The following is a 14,686-nucleotide window of genomic DNA, read 5'->3' as shown; positions in this document are numbered from 1 at the left end:
AGCTGGCGGACAGAGATGGAAATGCACCCCCTCCAGTGAAGTCCGATTCACTCTACAGCATTGTGGTAACATGCAAATATCTGTAAGTGTGGCAGTGAAATATGGTTCACTGCGGTGCCATTCGTTTTGAATGTTACCCCAATACATTTACTAGCGTACCACAATGCATGTTTGTTTTAGAGTACCTCACCACACACATGAAGCATCTGTGCATTTTTCCAGATGCAATAAAACCTGCATCTGTGCATTGTGCCAGATGCAATAAAACCTGCATCTGTGTATTGTGCCAGATTCGCTGAACCTGCATTGTGGTGTGTTGGCAGCCGCTTCAAAAAAAAAAGAAGAAAAAAAGATGGTCCTAACATAATGCATTTAACACAAGGCAAATATGTGAATCTGGCCTCCATAAATATAACAAGCTGGTGGGGGATTTAAAGGTCAGCACTAGAGATGGGCTTGTACGTGTTCAAAATCCCACATGCCCGACCCCGCCAGAAAGCCGACACTGCACAGCGCTAATCACAGGAAATAGGGAAATGTCTCGCTGCCTGTGATTTGTGCTGTGCAGTGTCGGCTTTCTGGCGGGATCGGGCATGTGGGATTTCGAGCCCATCTCTTGTCAGCACCAGTTTAAATTTTGGGTGGAACAACCCTCTATGTTATCTCTGCATAATTGTGTGCATAACATACACTCACACTAGTATCAAGCAAATCTATTGTTATTTAGATTCCAGAAAGCCTCTTCCTTTTCTCTTCCTTGTCCAGAATACTTTGCTGCAGACTGATCTTTGCATCTTCAAACTGAGGGTTTAGCTCCAATACTTTCTGGAAATCTTTTATGGCCTCATCAAAAAATGCTGTAAAAACAAAAAAAGGAGTGAGGTCAAATGATTGGAACAGCAGAGACAAGATAGCATTAAAACCCAAGTGTTTCGTTTTACTTTAAATAGTTCAGTTGGATCACGCTGACCCAAAATAACTATTTCCTTTAATAAGGCTCCATTCACACTTGTATGACTCAAGTTGCGCTACTTCGACGCAACTTTGGATGGGTGCAACTTGGATACGACTTTGACTTTGATCAGTGATAATGGACAACTGTTGCATTGTATAACATTCAGGTACGACTTTCATGCAACTTCTGAAGGTTAAAATTGCAGTCTGTGGACCTCAAGTTGCATGAAAGTCGGAACAAAGTAGTGCATGAACTACTTTGAAGTTGCTGCAACTTTAAGTCACGCATATATAAATGATTTGACCAATGCACAAAGCAAGGTCCATAAAGACGTGGATGAGCGAGTTAGGGGTGGAAGAACTTGACTGGCCTGCACAGAGTCCTGACTTCAACCTGATAGAACACCTTTGGGATGAATTAGAGGGAAGACTGCGTGACAAATGCGCTTCTGGAAGAATGGTCAAACATTCCCATAGACACACTCCTAAACCTTGTGGACAGCCTTCCCAGAAGAGTTGAAGCTGTTGTAGCTGCAAAGGGTGGGCCAACTCAATATTGAACCTTATGGGCTAAAACTGGGAGTTCATATACATGTAAAGGCCGGTGTCCCAATACTTTTGGTAATATAGTATATATTGTTATCTTACAACAAAACACTGGTAAAGAGAGATTGAGGCCTTGCAGCAAGCGACATGGTTTGTGTTGCGTTTCGCACAATTGGATGTACTAAGCATTGGTGCTCAACCTGTGATCCTCCAGCTGTTGCGGAACTACAAGTCCCATCATGCCTCTGCCTTTGGGAGTCATGCTTGTAACTGTCAGCCTTGCAATGGCTCATGGGACTTGTAGTTCCGCAAAAGCTGGAGGGCCACAGGTTGAGCACTCATGCACTAAAGCAATGCAGGTTCACCATGAGTCTCGGTTCACACTGGGACTGCTTCAAAGTCGCCCCATTTTTGGTACAGGGTAACTTCAGCGTGGCTTGCAAACAACTTCTGTAATAGAAGTCAATGCAAATTGCTCTGACGTCGCCCCCAAAAGGAACAGGAACCTTTTTTAAAGTCGGATTGCACTGCGCGGATCGCGTCTTGTCAGGCGTCTAAGTCACCCGACAGGTCGCTTCAGTGTGAACCGAGCCTGATGGCTAGGAGTTTCAGTAAAGCAGTATGATAAGCAGAACTGTGTGATGCTTCAATCGGGTCTGTGTGTTCTGCCATACAGACAGGTCAGGTCACAAGAGTCCGGCACTCTCACACAGTCTAATAACTCTTAAGCAGACACAAACTCCAGCAGCACCAACCTAAACGATACAGGACCAAGCCCCTGTTGTAATAAGGCACGTCGAAATTAGGGCTCACTCGTATCGCCTCTGTGTAGTCATCCATTGCTTCATAGAAGTCAACCCGGAAATACTTAATTTGCCCTCTGTTATTGTAGGCAGTCGCTAGATCTTCAGAGCTGCATTTGCTTCAGAAAACAAAAAAAAAAACGAAATTACTTTAAAAGAAAAAAAAAAAAAAGAGCAAAAAGAGAAGATAGTTGTAATAAGTGGGAGAATCAAAGAAAGGGCAGATTTATAACAACCAGAGAAGACAGTGTACTCCCAATCATCATAAATAATTTTATATTATGACATCATAACAGCAGGGAGTGCTGGCCTTGTGACTGGACAAATCCTAAATATGTAGGTGCAGCTGAAAAAAAAGACATACAGCATTAAATCCTTCTATCTTAACCTTTACAAGCCATTAAATGCTAAAAAAAAAAAAATATTTTCCAAATCGCATCAATCTAAAAACACTCCCTCTTGAAGGATTATTTAACTAGTAAATCACATTTTTGGTAGGATACTTTTTGACAAAGTGTTGTAATTTATGGAGGAACCATACAAAGAAGACTTTGCCTATAATAAACCACCCTGGCCTTATTTCATAGGGGAGTCAAAGACAGCGGGATCATTTGTAAAGCTAGCCTCAAAAACTAGACGTTACCTTTTTTAAATGAAGGGCAGCCATTTACTGACCTATTCAAATCTGCTGCATGTTTTACAATAACTGGAATAACTTAAAAGGGGTTGTAAGGGTTAAAAAAATAACAAACATACCATACTTACCTCCACTGTGCAGCTCGTTTTGCACAGAGTGGCCCCCGATCCTCGTCTTCTGGGGTCCTCCGACACTGTCTCGGCTCCTCCCTGCAAGAGCTAACCCCCGTTCTGGGAAGCGCTCTCCCAAGGGGGTTAGCTTGCGGGCACGCTCCTGTGTTATACAGTGGCGGCCATAGCCGCCAAGTGTATCACTCGCCCCCGGCGTGTCGCATCATTGATTTGATAGACAGCAGCGGGAGCCAATGGCTGCGCTGCTATCCATCTCCAATGAAGAGCCGCCTCAAGCATGGGGAAAGCATCGCAGGATCGGGCCAACTGAGTTTCGTGGTTTAGGTAAGTAAAACGGGGGGGGGGGGTCCGAGAGTGCATAGGATGCATTAAGGTGAAAAAAACACGAAGCTTTACAATCCTTTAAGAAATCCTAAAAATTAACTTTCAGGTCTTGGGGGAACGCCTGGTAAAACCAAACCATTGATTAGTGGGGAAAAAATCCTCTTACATTGGTGGTCAGTGGGAAGAATGCCCCATTTACAGCGGTGATAAAAGTGCCATCCTTACAGATGAAAAAGATCACTGGTGTCATGAAACTTGTTCTGCCAAGTAGTATTGGACCCAGAACTATCCAGGGACCATCAGATGGGAGGTCAATCAGCCACAAATCAAAGAACCCCTAGCAACCAGTGAAGGAACCCTGGTTGAGAATGGCTGGTCGAACCACACAGATGCTGAATAGGAATGCCGAGGACTTTGCCTCATCTGAAGTGCATACCCTGATCTGTATCAGGTCCATTAAGATGGCCAAATCTTACATATGAAGGTGGTCTGGGAAGGTGCTGGACGCCCATATGGTTTACGGGACAACAGCAGTGATCATGTCACAACCATACCCATTAGGTCCTCAAATGATCACAGCTTCCATAGGGGAAGGGTTACTGCTAAGGAAAGTGACAAGGCGGACTTTTAAGGCAAGACAGGAACATAGGGTTTAGAAAAGTATAAACTTTTCATTATAAAGATACAAGAAAATACATAAAAAAAACATATAAAGTATACGTTCAATTGCAAAAATTCCTTTTCGTCTACGCGTTTCGCCTTTTGGCTTCCTCAGGACGAGGTTAGGAGAATTTGACAGTGAGATATTATATATTTCATTAATCGGAATGATCGTTAGCTGTCCATTGCACCGGGGACATTTAAGATCGCAGACGTACCATCAATATGCAGTTTAAAGAACAGCTTAGTACAGCCAATCAAAGAGGAATTCCTCTAAAGGACATCAGACCCACGTATCTATAGTGTCTGTTGACAAGAGTAGAGTCTGACAGGTAACCAGAGCCATAAACAGAGCCGAGACGCACAGGCTATCCCCTGGGACATGCGATACCCTTCTGTCCGAGAGGCCCTGAACCCTTTGTTTTGTCCTATAACGGATACTGCAGTGTGGCTGCCCATTTTGGATACATTCCCCATCTTGGCCTCGCCCCCTGCTCTTGTGGTCCCGGCTCTGTTTATGGTTCTGGTTACCTGTCAGACTCTACTCTTATCGACGGACACTATAGATACGTGGGTCTGATGTCCTTTAGAGGAATTCCTCTTTGATTGGCTGTACTAAGCTCTTCTTTAAACTGCATATTGATGGTACGTCTGCGATCTTAAATGTCCCCGGTGCAATGGACGGCTAACGATCATTCCGATTAATGAAATATATAATATCTCACTGTCAAATTCTTCTAACCTCGTCCTGAGGAAGCCAAAAGGCAAAACGCGTAGACGAAAAGGAATTTTTGCAATTGAACGTATACTTTATATGTTTTTTTTATGTATTTTCTTGTATCTTTATAATGAAAAGTTTATACTTTTCTAAACCCTATGTTCCTGTCTTGCCTTAAAAGTCCGCCTTGTCACTGCCCTTAGCAGTAACCCTTCCCCTATTGAATATATCGGATGTTGGCAAATGTGAGTGCTTTTTTGTTCCCCTTCCCTATGTTTTTGATCACAGCTTCCATCCCAGCTGTCTCCGATCTGAGAGGACAATCAAAAGTCAAACACAGGGGTTGATTTACTAAAACTGGAGAGTGCAAAATCTGGTGTAACTCTGCATGATAGCCAATAAACTTCTAACTTCAGCTTGTTTAAATAAGCTTTGAGAATAAAACCTGGAAGCTGATTGGTTTCTATGCAGAGCTGCACCAGATTTTGCACTCTAGTTTTAGTAAATCAGACCCAGTTTCCATGGGCCCATTAACACTAAAGAGATCTAAAATGTATGTTCTCTGTACACAATCTACATGTGAGTTGGAATCCTTAACCACTTTACTACCGGCCGGCGTCAATTGACGGCGGCACGATAGTGCTGTTGTTCTGAGATGACGTCATATGACGTTCTCGCCTTGCAGAGCCACTAGGGGGCACGCGAGCGCACGCGCCGCATTACTGGGAACCCGATGCGTGTGCCCGGCGGCCGCGATGGCCGCCGGCCACCCGCAATTGTCCAGTTACTGAGCAGGACCGTGGATCTCTGTGTGTATTCACAGAGATCCACGTCTTGTCAGGGAGAGGAGACCGATGCTGTGTCCCTTGTACATAGGGATACAGATCGGTCACCTCCCCCAGTCAGTCCCCTCCCCCTACAGTTAGAATCACTCACTAGGGTACACATTTAACCCCCTGATAGCCCCCTAGTGTAAACCCCTTCCCTGCCAGTCACATTTACACAGTAATCAGTGCATATTTATAGCACTGTTCGCTGTATAAATGTGGATGGTCCCAAAATAGTGTCAAAAGTGTCCGGTGTGTCCGCCACAATATCACAGTCACGATAAAAATCACTGATCGCCGCCATTACTAGTAAAATAAAAATGCTATAAATCTATCCCCTATTTTGTAGCCGCTATAACTTTTGTGCAAACCAATCAATATACTCTTATTGCGATTTTTTTACCAAAAATATGTAGAAGAATACGTATCGGCCAAAACTGAGGAAAAAATTTGTTTTTTTATATATTTTTTTGGATATTTATTATAGCAAAAAGTAGAAAATATTGCTTTTTTTTTTTTAAATTGTCGCTCTTCTTTTGTTTATAGCGAAAAAAATAAAAACCGCAGAGGTGATCAAATACCACCAATAGAAAGCTCTATTTGTGGGGAAAAAATTATTAAAATTTAATTTGGGTAAAGTGTAGAATGACCACGCAATCATCATTCAAATTGTGACAGCGCTGAAAGCTGAAAAATGGCTTGGGCAGGAAGGGGGTGAAAGTGCCCGGTATTGAGGTGGTTAAAAAGTATGGGCTAGATTCAGGTACAGCGGCGTACCTTTTGGCCGGCGTAGCGCATCTTCTAATATGCGCTACACCGACGTAAAACAGTGAGCCCAGAACCGTATTCTCAAAGATCCCGCGCCGTACGTTGCGCCGGCGTAGTGTAAATAGGCCGGCATAAGGCCGCCTAATTCAAAATAGGCAGGTAGGGGGCGTGCTTTATTTAAATTAGCCGTGACCCCATGTAAATGAATGGCCGTTCGTACGGCGCATGCCCAGAATCACGTTGCATATACTCCCTAAGAAACGTTGGCGCAGTGCTTTCGACGTTAACGTAACCCACGCCCAGCCCCATTCACGTACCACTTACGTAAACGATGTAAAATTTGACGGCTGTTCCGACGTCCATACCTTAACATTGGCAGCGCCTCATATAGCAGGGATAACTTTACGCCAGACGTAAGCCTTACGTAAACGGCGTAGCGGGCACAAGTACGTTCGTGAATCGGCGTATCTAGGTCACTTACATATTCTATGCGTAAATCTACGGAAGCGCCCCTAGCGGCCAGTTTAAATATGCACCTAGATACGACGGCGTACTAACACTTACGTCGGTCGGAGGAAGCTGAAATTCAGGCGTATCTAGCGTATCTATTCAGGCGTATCTAGCTCCATGAATAGCGCGCATAGATACGACGGCGCATCTTCTAACTTACGCGGTGTATCAATAGATACGCCGACGTAAAGTTTACCTGAATCTAGCCCTATCTGTCTCCAAATACATAAACCAAATGTACTGTTGCACATGTTCCTGTAACATCAAAGTTTAATCCTTTATGTCACACTGTATTTGATGATATTCACTAAAGCCTAGTACACACAATCAGAAGATCGGATGGAAAATACCGCTTTCAGAGCAATCGTCAGATAATTTAATTGGTAGTAGAGCCAATATAAGACTTGCAAAAAAAAACAGACGATCATTCATCCGATATTCTTATCATGTGTGGGCTAATGACGTGTTCTGTACGGTGCTGTGAGGTGTTAGGAAGGCTATAGGTGCCTATAAAATCCAGACATGCTTTGTAGAATATAAGCAACCTCTGGACTTTGCACTGTGCTTTCACATTCCTCTACTGGAAGCTAGTTCGAATATAACTTTGTGTCCGGCATGATAAAAGGGACAGGAATGGAAACAAAAACGGTGTTATGAATCTGCACTTGGAAATGTGTATTCGGGACACAAATCCATACCTCCCAACTTTTTGAGATGGGAATGAGGGACACCTATTAGCAAAAGTATGCAGGCATAGGACACACCCCCTACCACGCCCCTTTAAAGGAGAATTGTACACAAAAAACAAGATTGGTTAAACACACAAGTGCTTTTTTTACCACTACTTTTCCTTTATATTTGCTTTTGGAATTTACAAATGTAGCAATTTAGAATTTGGATTAAAGGTTTAGTGCTGGAAAACACTTTTTGATAGCTAAAAAGTGCATTTTATATACATCTATATAGATCAGACCAAAATGAGGGACAAATGAGGAGGAAGGAGGGATAGAGGGACATTTCTCCAAATCAGGGACAGTTGGGAGCTATGACAAATCTAGTACACACATTTCTAACACTATTAGCTTGCGTGAAATGCTTGCTCTGGTAATGACATGGGGCATTGGGAAATGCCTTCAACACTTAAAAACAATAAAGGGCCTCAAGTGCGGCCCCTTAAACTTCCAGAGGTCCACATGGTAGCAGCTAGTTTTCATGTGTTGAATTAAATTGCATCAAGTTAGGCAGCCCATTCAAAATAAATTCATTCAAAATAAATGCACCGCGCTGCCTAAACTGTTAGCACTATATAAATCCTTTATAATAATATAATAATAACATGACAATTTTCATGCTGCTGTTTTTTGACACACACTAAGAAAATGGGAATTATTAAAGTAGAACTATAGGCAACTTTTTTTTTCAGTTTGGGTAGATCAATGGAGGGTTATAACCCATATCAGATTTTTTTGCCATCTGTGTCCCATTGCAGAGATTTACCTTCACTTCCTGTTCCATAGCTAAACAGGAAGTGAGAGAAAATCCCTGAAAATTAAAGGAAATTTATTGGGGACCCCCATACCACCAGAACTAGTGTCCCCATTAGAAGACTTTGCCTCTATTACTTTTCTGGGAACAACTCAAAATTTGGGAATATCTTTTAATGATAATGGTGAGCAGGAGGGGGCAGGGGGCACCGACAGCAATAAAAGCTCACAGGTGTTCTAATCCATCTCCAATCAGACTCCTCACCCAAGCGGTACGGGGTGGCTGTCGGCCACGGCACACTGTGACACAGACAGCAGTAGCCCGGTCATATGTGTGCCCCGGAGCATATAGCTCACCGGCCACCCCTGGATGACGGGGCATGTCGTGGCCGTAGCTAAGGCCTGCTCACGCTCGATGGCCAGGCTGGGGAAACTACCAGGATCTATATTATCCAGTCTGTCACCCAGCCCCGACTGTTGATAGTAGATCACCAGGAAAAAATCACCAGGACCAATGGTCCCCACTGAGAACCAGGACCTTCTCCTACACTTGGCAGAAAAAAAACTGAGCTGCTGTATTCAGTGTGAGGGGTTAAAGCCAGGAGGACCGCCCCCTGGGCAGTTTTGCTGTTTTCACATGTTCTACCTAGTCCTCTCCTGAAGGTGGCGATATAACCCTAAGGTCAAGATTAAAAGTGCTGTGTCCGTCAATGAACGAAAGACAAAAAAAGTTTTGTTTTTAGTTATACTTTAACTTCCCATCATTGGTACCAGTGGCAGTAATAGTAACTCCCAGCATTGGTGTCAGTGTCCACAATACTAACCACCAGCACTAGCATAAGCGACCACAGTAATAACTCCAACACTGGTATCAGTGACAGCAATCGTCCACAGTACTGATGTCAGGGGCCGCAATAAAAAAAATCCCCACGATTGGTGCCAGTGTCTAAAATAATAATCCCTAGCTTTGGTGTCAATGACCAAAGTAATAACCGCCACACTGGTCATCAGTGGCAGTGCTGTATCAATCCCCAATCATCTGTGGTCAGTGGCAATGCTGTTAACCCACCCCACTTAAAGTTTTCAACACAAAATCAAAAACGTGATATATTGCAGCTTACCAGTCATTAGATGTGGTGGCTGCATTAGGTTTCTTTTTTTAGGCTTTTATCTCTCTGTTTTCACTTGGTGATCTGGGCAGTAACACACCTCCTGTACTGCAGTACCCACACTCTGGATGAAGGAGCACAGGGGGCACCTTTGGACAACATCATTGATAGTCTAAGGCATCGGTGCTCAACCTGTGGCTGTCCAGCTGTTGCAGAACTGCCAGTCCCATCATGCCTTTGGAAGCCATGCTTGTAACTGTCAGCCTTGCAATTCCTCCTGGGACTAATTTTGCAACAGCTGGAGGGCCACAGGTTGAGCACCCATGGTCTAAGGGGAGAGTAGTATTAGATATACTGTCAAATTTAGATACACTTACAAACTGAAAACAAACTCTAGCTCACACTTTTTAAGCTGCAAAGTTTTTTTTTCCTTTTGATATAAAGGTTTTATAAAGACAAATAAAACTGATCATTGTAATCGTCCCTATCAGTGTTGAATGGTTTGCCTCATGCTTGTAACTGATACCCCTGAAAGAGAGTTTGTTCTTTTGAAAAACATTAGACTTACCGGCCAGATCATCAGATAAGAAAGAAGGCCTAAAAAAAAGAAAACGAATGTAGCCACTAAGAATTGGTAAGCTGCAATATAATAATTGTTTGCTTTGGGTCTTAATACTGCTTGGTGTGCAGTGGGTCATACAGAGGGAGTTTTTATTTACAAAAAACGATTAGCATGTTCAGTGTACTGTGATATAGTGGATATAGCGAATGCAGGGTCCTGGGTTTGGAAACACTTTAAGGCACATGTGCCAAACACCTCCACCTTTTTTCAGCAATTGGTAGCAGAGAGGAGGACAGAACTCCTCTGCCAGATCCTGCGCCTTTCTGTGCAGCCACGGAGAGGGTCCTCTCTGCCCCTCTCTTAGCAGTTGGCAGCAGAAATAACAGAACTCCTCCTACAGATCCTGCGCCTCTCTCTGCAGCCACTGCACGCCCTCGTCTCTGCCTCCCCTGGTCTCAGCATTCAGCAGACTCGCACACACCTCTGGTCCTCCTCCAGACCCGCGCTTCCTGCTTCCCAGTGCCTACCCTACTTTCTTCCAAGCAGCAGGTAAGTGGGGTGCACTGTGATGTAAGGGAGGTTTGGGGACTCTTGAATTCTGATGATGGGGGGGGGGTTTCTTGACATCTTATGTAAGGGGAAGTGGGTTGCTCTGAAATCTAGTCTCTCACATACAACTGGCTCTTTACTTTGAGGGTAACCATAATGCTGATGTGGCCCATAAAATTGAATTAGACACCCTTGCTTTAAGGCAAGGAATGCATTAAGGTAAAAATGTTTAGGCTTTAGAACCACTTTAGTAGTAGAGTACTCCAAATAGGTAAATAGTGACAACCTCCTGGGGTTGGCAGTTTTCTTGTAGTCCTAGGTTTTCTTTGTAGATGATGTGTGCTCTCACCTCTTTTGTGTGCAGCGGTCTATGATTTTCCCATACAGATCCTCGGCCACATCCAGATGATGTTTCTCTAGCTCTGCATTGGCTGTCTGCAGCAGACTACGCTCCATTCTGAAAGGAAGCAGAATTCCAAGATTAATGAGAAAATTTCCTTTGGTATGTACAGATCACACAGCACTTGTATATCAAAGCAAATGTCCCCATAAGAAATGATGGAAACTCCAATGATTCGTTCCACAACCATTTACTCATAAGTCCTTCAGTTTATAGTTCATATAAAAAGATTATAGCAATGTGACCGGGTTGTGTAACCATAAAATGTCCATCCACAAATGGAAGCCTCCACAAGGGGATTAGAAGCAAAATCCAGCAGGAGCTCCAGAGTATAAAAGAGAAGAGAGACGCCTCTAAGTGTAGCAATATGTTGCTAAATGTTGTACCTTCATTAAATGTAACCATATTTCTACACTTTGAGGTGCCTCTCTTCTCTTTTATACTCAGTTGTGACATGACGCTACTCTTATATCAAGACATCGCTTGTATACTGTATTAATGACACTGACAGGGAGGGGGGGGTTAACATCAGGGGCGATTAAAGTGTTAGCTGTGTGCCTAGCTTGTGTTTTAGTACTGTGGGGGAGGTGCTTTTACTAGGGGAAGACATGGAGCCATGTTCCTGCTTTGCAGAAACACAGGATCCATGTCTTCCCTCTTGTCAGAATGGCGATCTGACTTGATGCCTGTATGCAGGGTGATCGGCGGGTGCCAGCGGACATCGAGTCTGTGGTACCCACCGCTGAGCTCCTGCTGTGTCTGATCACAGTGGGAGAAACCCGCTGGCGGCGGGCATGCGTGTGCCCTACCTACCTAAATAAAGTGCCAACACGCCTTTTATTTATGTGATCCAGTGTTCTGTCAAAAGAGCAGTAATTGCAGATTTTGACGACTGTTTTCACAGAACACCGACAGCGTATACACTACGGTACACAATATAATGAGTGGACATTGTTAGTCCGCTCGCTACTAACCAACAACATGGCTGCCTCCAAGGCGGTGACGATTTTTTTTACTCCTTAGCCGATGTTCTGTCAAAACAGCCAACTCGTGTACTGAGTGTATATGCTGCCATACACTTTATACCATCTATATGACAGGTCCTCTTTGTGTCAGGTATATGACAGGTCCTCTTTGTGTCAGGTATAGGACAGGTCCTCTTTGTGTCAGGTATATGACAGGTCCTCTTTGTGTCAGGTATAGGACAGGTCCTCTTTGTGTCTGGTATATGACAGGTCCTCTTTGTGTCTGGTATAGGACAGGTCCTCTTTGTGTCTGGTATAGGACAGGTCCTCTTTGTGTCTGGTATAGGACAGGTCCTCTTTGTGTCTGGTATATGACAGGTCCTCTTTGTGTCTTGTATAGGACAGGTCCTCTTTGTGTCTGGTATAGGACAGGTCCTCTTTGTGTCTGGTATAGGACAGGTCATCTTTGTGTCTGGTATATGGCAGGTCCTCTTTGTGTCTGGTATATGACAGCTCCCCTTTGTGTCAGGTATAGGACAGGTGCTCTTTGTGTCTGGTATATGACAGGTCCTCTTTGTGTCTGGTATATGACAGGTGCTCTTTGTGTCTGGTATATGACAGGTGCTCTTTGTGTCTGGTATAGGACAGGTCCTCTTTGTGTCAGGTATAGGACAGGTCCTCTTTGTGTCTGGTATATGACAGGTGCTCTTTGTGTCTGGTATAGGACAGGTCCTCTTTGTGTCTGGTATAGGACAGGTCCTCTTTGTGTCTGGTATAGGACAGGTCCTCTTTGTGTCAGGTATAGGACAGGTGCTCTTTGTGTCTGGTATAGGACAGGTCCTCTTTGTGTCTGGTATATGACAGGTGCTCTTTGTGTCTGGTATAGGACAGGTCCTCTTTGTGTCTGGTATAGGACAGGTCCTCTTTGTGTCTGGTATATGACAGGTCCTCTTTGTGTCTGGTATAGGACAGGTGCTCTTTGTGTCTGGTATATGACAGGTCCTCTTTGTGTCAGGTATAGGACAGGTGCTCTTTGTGTCTGGTATAGGACAGGTCCTCTTTGTACCATAATAAAGTGACAGGGCCTCTTTACACCATATAAAGTGACAGGTCCTCTTTATACCATATAAAGTGACAGGTCCTCTTTATACCATATAAAGTGACAGGTCCTCTTTATACCATATAAAGTGACAGGTCCTCTTTATACCATATAAAGTGACAGGTCCTCTTTATACCATATAAAGTGACAGGTCTTCTTTATACCATATAAAGTGACAGGTCCTCTTTATACCATATAAAGTGACAGGTCCTCTTTATACCATATAAAGTGACAGGTGCTCTTTATACCATATAAAGTGACAGGTCTTCTTTATACCATATAAAGTGACAGGTCCCGTCCTCTTTATACCTAATAAACTGACAGGTCCTCTGTACCATAAACCACCCATTCCACCTACTGGGGCGAATAGAGGAAGTGAAGGAAGAGACAAGCAGAGCCATTCCCAGGACCTGGTCTTCATACCCGGCAGTGGATATCAGTGACAGTCAGATAAATAAGAAGAACACACCGTACAGGAAGTACATACAACGTATACAAATACCCCAGCGATCCCTTTACAATGGTAACCATGGAAACACAACACACACAGACCCCACAACTTACGGCTATGCCCGACAGCGTAATCTCGTCACGTGACCGGTCCGGGGCCGCGCTTCAGGAGGAGCGCGCCTGACCACGTGGGGGAGTGGGGCGGGACTTTTACAGATAGTGCGTGTAGTGGAGAGATGCTTTCTTAGCATTGTATTGTAGTAATGAGGAGCTTTATGAGTATGGGCTATGCTATCCTTATGAAGGTCTGAATATATAGTAATTATAAAACAAATTACCATTATTTTATAGTTCTGTATTTATTCTCAGGCACATATCTGCTCATCTATGGCCATTCTCAGTGTCTGTGGATGATTTCTATGACGTAGTATATACCAGCTGTGTATGTAGTGTCAGGCTCCATGTGTGACAATCCTGAGATATAGAGGCGTGCCCACCAATAATACACACATACCATTCACATCTATCTGTGCTGGGGATGTGTGTTGTCCTGATATGCACAAACCTGCTGCCATTTATTACAATTAAAAATTACGATTTTTTTTAAACCCTGCAAAGTAAAGGCATAATGTGCTAGTATGCATCACATACTAGCACATTCAGAAATACGTAGAACGCTGTGCTGTCAGCACTGACAGGGAATCCATCTTCACCCGGTCTTCCTTCCAGGTTCATGGCCTCCAGCCATCTGATTGGCCACACCGCAAATGACATCACTCCTGCACATGCGCGTGGAAGTCGGGGACAGTGGCACGGAGCTCTGAAGGGACAGCACCGGTATACCGTCCCTTCAGAGGGCATGCACCAGTGACATCACCGGCTGCGTGCAGTATGAATATATCCTAAACTGTGCAGGTTCAGGAGATATTCATAGTACCTACAGGTAAACCTTATTATAGACTTACCTGTAGGTACGCATTTACAGAAAGGGTTTACTTCCACTTCACTTCTTAATGGCATCTTTTTTGTGAACTGGTGCCCAGCCACCTCTGTACCCCCCGTCCACAGCCACCTCTGTACCCCCCTCCCTGTCCACAGGCACCTCTGTACCCCCTCCCTGTCCACAGCCACCTTTGTACCCCCCCCCCCCCGTCCGCAGTCACCTCTGTGCCCCCCTGTCCACAGCCACC

At 44.2% G+C, this 14,686-nt stretch overlaps 1 protein-coding gene across 1 annotated transcript; it reads right to left on the bottom strand.

Annotated features, from left to right (window-relative positions):
- Positions 1-546: 546 nt before the first annotated feature.
- TTC32 (tetratricopeptide repeat domain 32) lies at positions 547-13,690 on the bottom strand. The gene is made up of 4 exons (XM_040348550.1): positions 13,611-13,690; positions 10,932-11,039; positions 2,256-2,422; positions 547-857 (listed from the first exon to the last, which is right to left on the bottom strand). The coding sequence occupies exons 2-4, from the start codon at positions 11,036-11,038 to the stop codon at positions 724-726; spliced, it is 408 nt and encodes a 135-aa protein (XP_040204484.1). The 5' UTR covers position 11,039; positions 13,611-13,690; the 3' UTR covers positions 547-723.
- Between the last annotated feature and the right edge of the window lie 996 nt (positions 13,691-14,686).

The sequence above is a fragment of the Rana temporaria genome, chromosome 4 (assembly GCF_905171775.1).
Source record: "Rana temporaria chromosome 4, aRanTem1.1, whole genome shotgun sequence".
NCBI classification, from domain to species: Eukaryota; Metazoa; Chordata; class Amphibia; order Anura; family Ranidae; genus Rana; species Rana temporaria.
Note: the sequence above shows the minus strand (reverse complement) of the source record. Positions and strands in the feature narration are given on the sequence as shown.